Source organism: Macaca fascicularis, chromosome 7 (assembly GCF_037993035.2).
Source record: "Macaca fascicularis isolate 582-1 chromosome 7, T2T-MFA8v1.1".
NCBI lineage: Eukaryota > Metazoa > Chordata > Mammalia > Primates > Cercopithecidae > Macaca > Macaca fascicularis.
The window spans coordinates 14,464,787-14,479,960 of record NC_088381.1 but is presented as its reverse complement, the minus strand read 5'-3'; the positions used below and the strand labels follow the sequence as shown (position 1 = coordinate 14,479,960).

At 36.9% G+C, this 15,174-nt stretch overlaps 1 protein-coding gene across 1 annotated transcript in view; it reads right to left on the bottom strand.

Moving 5' to 3' along the window:
• Nucleotides 1-1,887: 1,887 nt before the first annotated feature.
• The window catches only part of TMCO5A (transmembrane and coiled-coil domains 5A), a 34,228-nt gene continuing 20,941 nt past the window's right edge, over nt 1,888-15,174 (bottom strand). Inside the window, exon 12 of the mRNA XM_065547746.1 lies at nt 1,888-3,020. Within this exon, the coding sequence (XP_065403818.1) occupies nt 3,002-3,020 (19 nt within the window). The 3' untranslated portion in view covers nt 1,888-3,001. The remainder of the gene's footprint in view (nt 3,021-15,174) is intronic.

Below are 15,174 nucleotides of genomic sequence, written 5' to 3'. Positions count from 1 at the left end.
AGAATTTACCAACTCCAGACAACTTGAAAGATTAAGTTGCTCATTTTTGGGGGTATTTCTATTTGGTACTTCCATTTAAGATATTCACCTAGGATGGAAAATGTTTTTAGTCCTCCAGTAAAGAATGGCTTTGCTAACACATGGTCAGCTTATTTAATATGTGGCATGTCATGTTTCTTCTAAGTCTAGCATTTAATGTCACCTCTTATTGGATGTAGACATGGAGAATTACTCCTTCTTCTATGTTTCTGTTATAGGAGTTATCATATACACATGTATTATATCTGTCTTTCCTTCTCACCTTCTCAAAACCAGATATTATGTCTTCTTCATCCATATATTCCCAACACTACACAGTACTAGGGATTTAGCAAATATTCTTTTTCTTCCTTTCCCTTTTCTCCTCAAATCATGAGCAATGTGAACTCATTTGGATAATTATTTTGAAATGTAGAAGTAGGCCGGGTGCAGTGGCTCTTGCCTGTAATCTCAGCACTTTGGGAGGCCAAGGTGGGCAGATCACAAGGTCAGGAGTTCGAGAGCAGCCTGGCCAACCTGGTGAAACCCCATCTCTACTAGAAATACAAAAATTAGCTGGGCATGGTGGTGGGCGTCTGTAACTCCAGCTACTTGGGAGGCTGAGGCAGGAGAATCATCTGTACCTGGGAGATGGAAGTTGCAGTGAGCTGAGATCATGTCATTGCACTCCAGCTTGGGCAACAGGGCGAGACTCCATTAAAAAGAAAAAAAAAAAGAAATGTAGAAGTATAGAGATGTTGGCTAAACAGGCCAGTTGATAACAGCTTAGAAAACTCAGGTTTGACCATAGAAATGAATGGTGTCCGCATGTTCTCACTCATAGGTGGGAACTGAACAATAAGATCACTTGGACTCAGGAAGGGGAACATCACACACAGGGGCCTATCATGGGGAGGGGGGAGGGGGGAGGGATTGCATTGGGAGTTATACCTGATGTAAATGATGAGTTGATGGGTGCAGCACATCAACATGGCACAAGTATACATATGTAACAAACCTGCACGTTATGCACATGTACCCTACAACTTAAAGTATAATAATAATAAATAAATTTAAAAAAAAAAAAAAAAGAAATGAATGGTGTCTCTAACACTAGCTTTTAGTAAACTTTTTCTCTTCTCCAGATGCAGAAGCTTCAAAGGAGTGTGGAAAGTGTCTGGAAGGAAAGGTGTGCACCTTGGAGCTTTCCTTGGAGTGTATCATTGAGCTCTTTGTGTTTGGGTGGTGGGTCTTTGGAAGGTAAGACTTCTGACCTCCGAGGGGGTGGATCTCCAGAGAGTAGCCTGACTTCCTGAAGGGCATCCTGGAGAGGCAAGGGTGAGGGAGGCAGAAACCAGTGTTCATCTTGATCCTGTAGGAACTTGACCTTGAAGCAGAGGGCTGAGTAGGGCTGAGTATTTGAATGGAAGAAGAGGTGCACCTTGAGTGTGGCACTGAGATACTAAGCATGGAACACTGTTATCTGCACTTAACACTGAAGAATGAAACCCACCTGCTTCAGCAAACCACATAGGGTGAACAAGATCTTGAATTACATAGAAGGTAACCATACATCCTGGTTTTCTGAAACAGTCCTGGCTAACGTCTCTTGTCCTGGCATAAACTATTAACAGCATTCCTTTCTATTATCAAAAATGTCTCAATTTGTACAATAAATTACTTGACCACTTTGTGTAGGATCAGTTTTCAATAGCGACATTATGTGTTCTCACAAAGCAATGGCAGTGGACCAAGGTGTCCCAGGTTGACTCCTGGCTGGTGTGAATGCTAGAATGACCGCTCCCTGCCCTTGGACTTAAGAGCTGTAAAGATTCTGACAGTTTAGGTGGGAGGAATAACTTCAAGGAGTTCAAATATATCCTGTTTTTTTTTTTAATTTAATACATGATATATTATTCAATTTTATGCAACTTTCTGAAAAGATATACTTCACTGCAGTGAATAGTAACTCTATGTGACCAGAATTTCTGTTTTCATCTAATACTAAGCTAATAGGGTAGAATTCTTTACCTTAAATTAAGAAAGTGACAGCCTCTGGGAACTATTCTATTCTCTATGCTTCCTCCTTAGCACGTAACTGACCCTATAAATGTAACCTCAGTTTGGATTTTCCATTTAATCGAGAAGTTAATTAAAAGGATCTTTTATAAAATTTGCATGTGGCTAGATATTACTGGTTGGTTACACATTTTCATAATTTCTATAGTCATTGCACAATGCCTAGAAAATATGACCTGCTTGATACCAGCTTTCTTAAAGTTAATGACATTTTTAGACCTAAAACCTTATCATTTAAAATAATTTTCTCTTGTACTGGAAAATAATGTAGAGTATATCCTATTAGTAAGGCATGTGAGTATTTCAGCAATTAATTGGAAAAATAAGAGGTGTGATGTATATGCTACTTTGAGTTGGTGAAGCAATTTATACCAGTCATATTCTAGTTATTTTAGAATTGTTGCTTACTTTAGCCCCAGTGACCTGATTATTTACATGGTTCTTAAACTGAGCTCTTTGTAGTGGTGTAGTAGCTTTCGCCACCTTAACCTACAGTCTTTAGAAGTTACAATTTTTGCTTATACAAAGACACAGAGTTTAACAATGAAGTAGACCTCTGCTTTTGCATGTCCAGCATCCCTTTTCTCTTCCATAGGAACTGAGCCCGTTTTACTGGGAGAAATGCATTCCACATAGTTTAGGTGATTCCCTTACTTTATTCTTCTTCTTTTACTACTCTTAATCCTTAATAAGGGGCTGAACATATGACATAAGCTTGACCAATCAGAGTATTCCATCCCTCTGGCCACATTGACTGTGGGATAGGGTAGGCAATTGACCTCAGATAGGCCAGTTTATGATCTTTTCTGGACTTTACTGCTGAACCTATTGGAAAATGCTTTTATTCTGCAAAGATTGCTAATCTGGTAGTACGAGATTTAGGTTGTTGGCAGCCATCTTGTCACTAAAAAGAGAAGACCCATCTGAAGAGAGAAGAAAAAGAAACGATGTCTCAAAGACATTGTTTTGAGGTTTCTTGCTCTAGCCTTGTCTAAAGCCCCAAATCTATTCATGCACTTAAAAAAATTTTGTGGGTACATAGTAGGTGTGTATATTTATGGGGTATATGAAATGTTTTGATACAGGTATGCAATGAGTAATAATCACATCATGTAAAATGATGTACCCATCTCCTCAAGCATTTATCCATTGTGTTTACAAACCAATTATACTCTTTTAGTTATTTAAAAATGTACAATTAAATTGTTATTGATGATAGTCACCCTGTTTTGCTATAAAATACTAGGTCTTACTTTAAAAAAAAAAATCCACTAAGCATTCTCACCTCCCTGCCATCACCCTTCACAACCTCTGGTAACCGTTCTTCTACTCTCTATCTTCATGAGTTCAATTATTTTGATTTTTTAGGTTTTACAAATAAATGAGAACATGTGATGTGTGTCTTTTTGTGCATGGCTTATTTCACTTAGCATGATGGCCTCCAGTTCCAATGCAAATGACAGAATCTCATTTTCTTTTTATGGCTGAATAGCACTCTATTGCGTAGATGTACTATATTTTCTTTATTCATTCATCTGTTGATGGGCACTTAGGCTGATTCCAAATTTTGGCTATTGTGAACAGTGCTGCAGTGAACATGAAAGTGTGGATGGCTCTTCAATATACTGATTTCCTTTGAGTATATACCCATCAGTGGGATTGCTGGATCATATGGTAGCTCTATTTTTAGTTTTTTGAGGAACCTCCAAACTGTTCTCCATGGTGTTTGTACTAACTTACATTCCCACTAACAATGTATGAGCATTCCCTTTTCTCTCTATCTTTGCCAGCATTTGTTATTCCGTTTTTGGATATAAGCCATTTTAACTGGGGTGAGATGATATCTCATTGTAGTTTTGATTTGCATTTCTCTGATGATCAGTGATGTCAAGTACCTTTCACATGCCTGTTTGCCATCTGTATGTATTCTTTTAGACATGTCTATTCAAATCTTTTGCCCATTTTAAATCAGATTATTAGATTTATTTCCTATAGAGTTGTTTGAGCTCCTTATATATCCTAGTTATTAATCCCTTGTCAGAAGAGTAGTTTGCAAATATTTTCCCCCATTCTGTGATGTGTCTCTTAACTTTGTTGATTGTTTCATTTGCTATGCAGAAGCTTTTTAACTTGATGAGAACTCATTTGTCCATTTTTGTCTTGGTTGCCTGTGCTTGTAAGGTATTACTCAAGAAATTTTTGCTCAGATCAATGTACTGGAGGGTTTCTTTCATGTTTTCTTGTGCTGGTTTCATAGGCTGAGGACTTAGATTTAAGACTTTAATCCATTTTGATTTGACTTTTGTATATGGTGAGAGGGATTTAGTTTCATTTTCCTGCATATGGATATCCAGTTTTCTCAGTTTCATTTATTGAAGAGACTGTCTTTTCTCCCATGTTTGTTCTTGGCACCTCTGTAGGTGCCAAGGTGTGCAGATTTGTTTCTAGGTTCTCTATTATGTTCCATTGGTATATGTGTCTGTTTTTATGCCAGTACCATGCTGCTTTGGTCACTATAGCTCTGTAGTATAATTTGAAGTCAAGTAATGTGATTCCTCCTGTTTTATTCTTTTTGTTTAGATTAGTTTTGGCTATTCTGGGTCTTTAGTGGCTCCCTATAAATTTTAGAATAGTTTTTTTTTTTTAAATTTATGTGAAGAATGTCATTGGTATTTTGATAAAAATTGCACTAAATCTGTAGATTGCTTTGGGTAGTATGGATATTTTAACAATGTTAATTTTTCCAATCCATGAACTTGGAATAAGTTTCCATTTTTTGGTGTCCTCTTCAATTTCCTTCATCAGTGTTTTACATTTTTCATTATAAAGATCTTTCACTTCTTTGGTTAATTCCTAGATATTTAATTTTATTTGTGGCTATGATAAGTGGAATTATTATTATTATTATTTTTTCAGATTGTTCACTGTTGGCATATAGAAATCCTACTGATTTTCACAACGTGGGGACAGGTCATCATGGTGGATGGGAGGCAGGACTAGATTGCAGCTGCAACTCAGACAGAGAGAGAAGCATGCAGAGGCTCGCATTTTGAATTGTAGCTCCAGATCAACTTCAAGAACAAACCAGCGATTCTGAGAGGACTCACAGACCCTCTGAAGGAAGTGGACTGCTCCTGCAGGACCCAGAAGCCACCCCAAATACTCTGTTGGTATTAATGGCTGAGAGACCCATAGACAGTTCACATGACAGGACTCTGTGCAGACAACCCCCAGTACCAGCCTGGCACCTGGTAGACTTGCTGGGTGGCTAGACCCAGAAGAGAGGCAACAATCACTGCAGTTCAGCTTACAGAAATCCACATTCTTAGGAAAAGGGGGAGAGTACTACATCAAGGGAACACCCTATGGGACAAAATAATCTGAACAACAGCCTTCAGCCCTAGACTTTCCCTCTAACAGGGCCTACCCAAATGAGAAGGAACCAGAAAACCAACTCTGGTAATACGACAAAACAAGGCTCCTTAACACCCCCCACAAATCACACTAGTTCACTAGCAGTGGATTCAAGTCAAGAAAAAAAATCCCTGATTTACCTGAAAAAGAATTCAGGAGGTTAGTTATTAAGTTAATTAGGGAGGCACCAGAGAAAGGCAAAGCCCAATGCAAGGGAATCCAAAAAATGAAACAAGAAGTGAAGGGATAAATATTCAAGGAAGAGGTAGCTATTCTTATATCAGACAAAACAAACTTTAAAGCAACAGCAGTTAAAAAAGACAAAGAGGGACATTATATGATGGTAAAAGACTTTGTCCAACAGGAAAATATCACAATCCTAAACATATACACCTAACATTTGAGCTCCATAATTTATTAGACAATTACTAATAGACCTAAGAAATGAGATAGACAGTAACTTGATAATAGTGGGGAACTTCCATACTCCACTGACAGCAGTAGATAGGTCATCAAGATAGAAAGTCAATAAAGAAACGATGGATTTAAATTGTATCTTGGAACAAATGGACTTAACAGATACATATAGAACATTTTATCCAACAACTGCAGAATACACATTCTATTCAACAGCACATGGAACTTTCTCCAATATATACCATATGATAGGCCATAAAATGAGCCTCAATAAATTTAAGAAAATTTAAATTATATCAAGCACTCTCTCAGACCACAGTGGAATAAAACTGGAAATCAACATAAAAAGAAACCTTCAAAATGATGGAAATACATGGAAATTATATAACCTGCTCCTGAATGAGCAATGAGTCAAAAATGAAATGAAGGAAATTAAAAAATTCTTCTAACTGAAGGACAATAATGACACAACCTATCAAAACATCTGGGATACAGCAAAGGCAGTGCTAAGAGGAAAGTTTATAGCCCTTAACACCTACATCAAAAAGACTGAAAGAGCACAAGCTGACATTCTAAGGTCACACCTCAAGGAACTACAGAAACAAGAACATACCATACCAAACCCGGCAGAAGGAAATAACAAAGATTAGAGCAAAACTAAATGTAATTGAAACAAACAACAACAACAAAAGAAATGCAAAAGATAAATGAAACAAAACGCTGGTTCTTTGAAAAGAGTGATAAAATTGATAGATCATTAGCAAGATAAACAAAGAAAAGAAGAGAGAAAATCCAAATAACCTCGTTAAGAAATGAAACAGGAGATATTACAACTGGCACCACAGGAATACAAAAGATTATTAAAGGTTATTATGAACACCTCTACACACATAAACGATAAAACCTAGAAGAGATGGATAAATTCCTGGAAGGATACAACCCTCCTAGCTTAAATTGGGAAGAATTAGATACCCTGAACAGACCAATAACAAGCAGCGAGATAGAAATGGCAATTTAAAAATTACCACCAACAAAAAAAGTCCAGGACCGAATGGATTCACAGAAGAATTCTACAAGACATTCAAAGAAGAATTGGTACCAATCATTTTGACACTATTCCACAAGATAGAGAAAGAGGGAACCCCCACACCCCCAATTCATTCTGTGAAGCCAGTATCACCCTAATACCAAAACCAAGAAAGGACACAACCAAAAAAGAAAATTACAGATTGATATCCTTGATGAACATAGATACTAAAATCCTTAACAAAATACTAGCTACCTGAATTCAACAACATATCAAAAAGATAATCCATCATGATCAAGTGGGTTTCATACCAGGGATGCAGGGATGGTTTAACATACACAAGTCAACAAATGTTATATACCACATAAACAGAATTAAAACCAAAATCATGTGATCATCTCAATAGATGAAGAAAAAGCATTTGACAAAATCCAGCATCCCTTTGTGGTTAAAACTCTCAGCAAAATTGGCATACAAGGGAGATACTTCAGTGTAATAAAAGCCATCTATGACAAATCACCAGCCAACATAATACCGAATAGGGAAAAGTTGAAAGCATTCCCCCTGAGAACTGGAACAAGACAAGGATGCCCAATCTCACTACTCCTGTTCAACATACTGTTGTAAGTCTTAGCCAGAGCAATCAGACAAAAGAAAAAAAGGGCATCCAAATCTGTAAAGAGGAAGTCAAACTGCCACTGTTTGCTGATGATATGATCGTTTACCTTGAAAACCCTAAAGACTACTCCAGAAGGCTCCTAGAATTGATAGAAGAATTCAGCAAAGTTTCCGGATACAAGATTAATGTACACAAATCAGTAGCTCTTCTATATACCAACAGTGACCAAGGGGAGAATCAAATCAAGAATTCAACCCCTTTTACAGTAGCTGCAAACATAAAATAAAATACTTAGGAATTTACCTAAACAAGGAGACGAAAGACCTCTACAAGGAAAACTAAAAAACATTGCTGAAAGAAATCATAGTTGACACAAACAAATGGAAACACATCCCATGCTCACTGATGGGTAGAATCAGTGTTGTGAAAATGACATACTGCCAAAAACAATCTACAAATTCAATGCAATCCCCATCAAAATACCACCATCATTCTTTACAGAATTGGAAAAAACAATTCTAAAATTGATGTAAAACAAAAAAAGAACCCACATAGCCAAAGCAAGACTAAGCAAAAAGAACAAATCTGGAGGCATGACACTACCTGATTTCAAACGAATCTATAAGGCCATAGTCACCAAAACAGCATGGTACTGGTATAAAAATAGGCACATAGACCAATGGAACAGAATAGAGAACTCAGAAATAAACCCAAATACTTATAGCCAACTGATCTTTGATAAAGCAAACAAAAACATAAGGTGGGGAAAGGACACCCTTTTCAACAAATAGTGCTGGGACAACTGGATAGCCACATGTAGGAGAATGAAAGTGGATCCTCATCTCTTGCCTTATACAAAAATCAACTCAAGACGGATTAAGGACTTAAATCTAAGACCTGAAACTATAAAAATTCTAGAAGATAACGTTGGAAAAATCCTTTTAGACATTGGCTTAAGCAAGGATTTCATGACCAAGAACCCAAAAACAAATGCAATAAAAACAAAGATAAATAACTAGGACTTAATTAAACTAAAGAACTTTTGTCTGGCAAAAGGAATAGTCAGCAGAGTAAACAGACAGTCCACAGAGTGGCAGAAAATCTTCACAATCTATACATCTGACAAGGGACTATTCGGAATCTATATTCAGAATCTACAACAAACTCAAACAAGTCAGCAAGAAAAACCAAACAATCCCATCAAAAAGTAGGCTAAGGACATGAATAGACAATTCTCAAAAGATGTACAAATGACCAACAAACATATGAAAAAATGCTCAATATCACTAATGATCAAAGAAATGCAAATCAAAACCACAATGTGATACCACCTTCCTCTTGCAAGAATGGCCATAATAAAAATAAATAAATAAAAAAACAGTAGATATTGACGTGGATGTGGTGAAGAGGGAAACACTTCTACACTGCTGGTGGGAATGTAAACTAGTACAAACACTATGGAAAACAGTGTAGAGATTCTTTAAACAACTAAAAGAACTACCATTTGATCCAGCAATCCCACTACTGGATATCTACCAGGAGGAGAAGAAGTCATCATACAAAAAAGATATTTGCACACTCATGTTTATAGCAGCACAATTTGCAATTGCAAAATCGTGGAACCAACCCAAATGCCCATCAATCAACTAATGGATAAACAAATTGTGGTATATTTATATGATGGAATACTACTCAGTCATAAAAAGAAATGAAACAATGGCATTTGCAGCGACCTGGATGAGATTGGAAGCCATTATTCTAAGGGAAGTAACTTGGAAATGGAAAACCAAATATCATATGTTATTACTGATATGTGGGAGCTAAACTATGAGGACGCAAAGGCATATGAATGATACAATGGACTTTGGGGACTTGTGGGGAAGAGTGGTAGGGGGTGAGGGACAAAAATATAGGGACAAAAATATTTTTAAAAAGACTACAGATATAGTGCAGTGTATACTGCTGGGGTGATGGGTGCACCAGAATCTCACAAATCACCACTAAAGAACTTACTAATGTAACCAAATACCAACTGTACCCCAATAACTTACAAAAAAAAGTTACTGATTTTTGTATGTTGATTTTGTATCCTGCAACTTTACTGAATTTGTTATCAGTTCTAAATAGCCTTTTTTGGTGTATTCTTTATTTTTTTCCAAATATAATATCATCTGAAAACAAGCAGAATTTGACTTCTTTCTTTTCAATTTGGATGTTCTTTATTTCTCTATCTTTTCTGATTGCTCTAGCTAGAATTTCCAGTACTATATTGAATAACAGTCATGAAAGTGGACATGTTCCAGAAATTAGAGGAAAGGCCTTCAGTTTTTCCTCATTCGGTATGATACTAGCTGTGAGTCTGTCATATGTGGCTTTTATTATGTTGAGATATGTTCTTTCTATCTCCAGTTCTTTGAGGGCTTTTATCATGAAATATTGTTGAATTTTATCAATTGCTTTTTCAGCATCAATTGAAATGATCATATGGTTTTTGTCCTTCATTCTGTACATATAATGAATCACATTGATTGATTTGTGTATGTTGAACTATCCCTGCATCCCAGGTCATGATATATGATCTTTTTAATGTATTGTTGAATTTGATTTGCTGGTATTTTGTGGAGGATTTTGCACCAATATTCATCAGATATTTTGGCCTGTAGTTTTCTTTTTTGATGTGTTTTTGTCTGGTTTTGGTGTCAGGGTAATATTGACCTTATAGAATGTGTTTGGAAGTATTCCCTCCTCTTCTGCATTTTGGAATAGTTTGAATAGAATTGGTATTGTTCATCTTTATTTATTTTTTAATTATACTTTAAGTTCTGAGGTACATGTGCAGAATGTGCAGGTTTGCCACATAGATAAACATGTGCCATGTTGGTTTGCTGCACCCATCAACCCATCATCTACATTAGGTATTTCTCCTACTGCTATCCCTCCCCTAACCTCCCATCCCCTGACAGGCCCCTGTGTGTGATGTTCCCCTCCATGTTCATGTGTTCTCTTGTTCAACTCCCACTTATGAGAACATGTGGTGTTTGGTTTTCAGTTCTTGTGTTAGTTTGCTGAGAATGATGATTTCAAGCTTCATCTGTTGCACTGCAAAGTACATGAACTCATCCTTTTTTATGGCTGCATGGTAGTCCATGGTGTATACATGTCACATTTTCTTTATCCAGTCTATCATTGATGAGCATTTGGGTTGGTTCCAAGTCTTTGCTATTGTGAACAGACAGTGCCACAATAAATGTACATGTGCATGTGTCTTTTTAGTAGAATGATTTATAATCCGTTGGGGATATACCCAGTAATGGGATGGCTGGGTCAAATGGTATTTCTAGTTTTAGATCCTTGAGGAAATGCCACACTATCTTCCACAATGGTTGAACTAATTTACACTCCCACCAACAGTGTAAAAGCATTCCTATTTCTCAATTTTCTCCCCAGCATCTGTTGTTTCCTGACATTTTAGTGATTGCCATTCTAACTGGTGTGAGATGGTATCTCATTGTGGTTTTGATTTGCATTTCTCTAATGACCAGTGATGATGAGCTTTTTTTCATGTTTGTTGGCTGCATAAATGTCTTCTTTTGGAAAGTGTCTGTCCATATCCTTTGCCCGCTTTTTGGTGGGTTTTTTTTTTTTTCTTGTAAATTTGTTTAAGTTCTTTGTAAATTCTGGATATTAGCCCTTTGTCAGATGGATAGATTGCAAAAATTTTCTCCCTTTCTGTAGGTTGCCTGTTCACTCTGACGATAGTTTCTTTTAAGCTCTTTAGTTTAAGTATATCCCATTTGTCTATTTTGGCTTTTGTTGCCATTGCTTTTGGTGTCTTAGTCATGAAGTATTTGCTCATGCCTATGTCCTAAATGGTATTGCCTAGGTTTTATTCTAGGGTTTTTATGGTTTTAGGTCTTACGTTTAAGTCTTTAATCCATCTTGAGTTAATTTTTGTGTAAGGTGTAAGGAAGGGATCCAGTTTCAGCTTTCTACATATGGCTAGCCAGTTTTCCCAACACCATTTATTAAATAGGGAATCCTTTCCCCATTGCTAGTTTTTGTCAGGTTTATCAAAGATCAGATGGTTGTATATGTGTGGCATTACTTCTGAGGCCTCTGTTCTGTTCCATTAGTCTATATATGTGTTTTGGTACCAGTACCATGTTGTTTTGGTTACTGTAGCCTTGTAGTATAGTTTGAAGTCAGGTAGTGTGATGCCTCCAGCGTTGTTCTTTTTGCTTAGTAGGGTTGTCTTTGCTATATGGGCTCTTTTTTGGTTCCATATGAAATTTAAAGTAGTTTTTTCCAATTCTTTGAAGACAGTCAATGGTAGCTTGATGGGGATAGCACTGAATCTACAAATTACTTTGGGCAGTATGGCCATTTTCACGATATTGATTATTCCCATCTGTGAGCATGCAATGTTTTTCCATTTGTTTGTATCCTCTCTTATTTCCTTGAGGAGTGGTTTGTAGTTCTCCTTGAAGAGGTCCTTCACTTCCCTTGTAAGTTGTATTCCTAGGTATATTATTCTCTTTGTAGCAATTGTGAATGGGAGTTTACTCATGATTTGGCTCTCTGTTTGTCTATTATTGGTGTATAGGAATGCTTGTGATTTTTGCACATTGATTTTGTATCCTGAGACTTTGCTGAAGTTGCTTATCAGCTTAAGGAGATTTGGGGCTGAGATGATGTGGTTTTCTAAATATACAATCATGTCATCTGCAAACAGGGACAATTTGACTTCCTCTTTTCCGAATTGAATACCTTTTATTTCTTTCTCTTGCCTGATTGCCCTGGCTAGAACTTCCAATACTATGTTGAATAGGAGTGAGAGAGGGCATCCTTGTCTTGTGCTGGTATTCATAGGGAATGCCTCCAGTTTTTTCCCATTCAGTATGATATTGGCTGTGGGTTTGTCATAAATAGCACTCATTATTTTGAGAAATGTTCCATCAATACCTAGTTTATTGAGAGTTTTTAGCATGAAGAGCTATTGAATTTTGTTGAAGGCCTTTTGTGCATCTATTGAGATAATCATGTGGTTTTTGTCATTGGTTCTGTTTATATGAAGGATTATGTTTATTGATTTGCATATGTTGAATCAGCCTCACATCCCAGGGATGAAGCCAACTTGATCGTGGTGGATGTGCTGCTGGATTCGGTTTGCCAGTGTTTTATTGAGGATTTTCAAATCGATGTTCATTAGGAATATTGGCCTGGAATTTTCTTTTTTTTGTTGTGTCTCTGCCAGGTTTTGGTATCAGGATAATGCTGGCCTCATAAAATGAGTTAGGGAGGATTCCCTCTTTTTGTGTTGTTTGGAATAGTTTCAGAAGGAATGGTGCCAGCTACTCTTTGTACCTCTGGTAGAATTCGGCTAGGAATTCAACTGGTCCTGGACTTTTTTCGGTTGATAGGCTATTAATTGCTGTCTCAATTTCAGAACTTGTTATTGGTCTATTCAGGATTCGACTTCATCCTGGTTTAGTCTTGGGAGGGTGTATGTATCCAGGAACTTATCCATTTCTTCTAGATTTTCTAGTTTATTTGCATAGAGGTTATTCTTTGACGTAGTTTGTATTTCTGTGGAATCAGTGGTGATATCCCCTTTATCATTTTTTATTGCATCTATTTGATTCTTCTCTGTTTTCTTCTTTATTAGTCTGGCTAGTGGTCTATCTATTTTGTTGATCTTTTAAAAAAACCAGCTCCTGGATTCACTGATTTTTTGAAGAGTTTTTCGTGTCTCTCTCCTTCAGTTCTGTTCTGAGTTATTTCTTGCTTTCTGCTTGCTTTTGAATTTGTTTACTCTTGCTTCTCTAGTTCTTTCAATTGTAATGTTAGGGTGTTGATTTTAGATCTTTCCTGGTTCTCTTGTGGGCATTTAGTCCTATAAATTTCCCTGTACACACTGCTTTGTGTCCTCGAGATTCTGGTACATTGTGTCTTTATTCTCATTGGTTTCAAAGAACATATTTATTTCTGCCTTTATTTCGTTATTTATCCAGTAGTCATTCAGGAGCAGGTTGTTTAGTTTCCATGTAGTTGTGCGGTTTTAAGACTTTCTTAATCCTGAGTTCTAATTTGATTGCACTGTGATCTCAGAGGCTCTTTGTTATGATTTCTGTTCTTTTACATTTGCTGAGGAGTGTTTTACTTTCAATTATGTGGTCAATTTTGGAATAAGTGCAATGTGGTGCTGAGATGAATGTATATTCTGTTGATTTAGGGTGGAGAGTTCTGTAGATGTCTATTAGATCTGCTTGGTCCAGAGCTGAGTTCAAGTCCTGGATATTCTTATTAATTTTCTGCCTTGTTGATCCATCTAATATTGACAGTGGGGTGTTAAAGTCTTCCACTATTATAGTGTGGGAGTCTAAGTGTTAAAGTCTTCCACTTTTTTTTTTTTTTTGAGATGGAGTCTGGCTCTGTCTCCCAGGCTGGAGTGCAGTGGCCGGATCTCAGCTCACTGCAAGCTCTGCCTCCCGGGTTCACGCCATTTTCCTGCCTCAGCCTCCCAAATAGCTGGGACTACAGGCGCCTGCCACCACGCCTGGCTAATTTTTTGTATTTTTAGTAGAGATGGAGTTTCACTGTGTTAACCAGGATGGTCTCGATCTCCTGACGATCCGCCCGCCTCGGCCTCCCAGAGTGCTGGGATTACAGGCGTAAGTCACCACGCCTGGCTGTCTTCCACTATTATAGTGTGGGAGTCTAAGTCTCTTTGTAGGTCTCTGAGAACTTGCTTTATGAATCTGGGTGCTCCTGTATTGGGTGCACATACATTTAGGATATTTAGCTCTTCTTGTTGCATCGATCCCTTTACCATTATGTAATGCCCTTGTCTCTTTTGATATTTGTTGGTTTAAAGTTTGTTTTATCAGAGACTAGGATTGCAACCCCTGTAGTTCATCTTTAAATGTTTGATAGAATTCAGGAGTGAAGCCATCAGGTCCTGGGTTTTTCTTTACTGGGAGACTATTTATTACAGCTTTGATCTCATTACTTGCTATTGGTCTTTTCAGGTTTGGATTTCTTTACGGTTCAATCTTGTTGTTTTTGTCTAGGAATTTGTCAATTTCTTCTAGATTTTCCAATTTATTGGCCTATAGTTGCTCATAGTGGCCCCTAATAAATCCTTTGAATTTCTGCAGGACCAGTTGCAAGTCTACTTTTTTCACCTCTGATTTCATTTATTTGGATCGTCTCTCTTTTTTCCTTAGTCTGGCTGCAGGTTTTTCAATGTTGTTTAACTTTTCAATAAAGAAACTTTTTGTTTCATTGATCTTTTGTATTGTTTTCTTCATTTTGATTTCATTTATTTCTGCTCTGATCTTTATGTTTCTCTTCTACTAATTTTGCGTTTGTTTTGCTCTTGCTTTTGTAGTTCTTCAAGATGCATCATTTTGTTGTTTATTTAAAGTTTTTCTTCTTTCTTGATATAGGCACTTATAGCTATAAATTTATCTTTTAGTACTACTTTTGCTGTATCCTGTAGGTTTTGTTATGTTATGTTTCCATTATCATTTGTTTCAAGAAATTTTTTAATTTCCTTCTTAATGTCTTCATTGACCTACTAGTCATTCAGGAGCATATT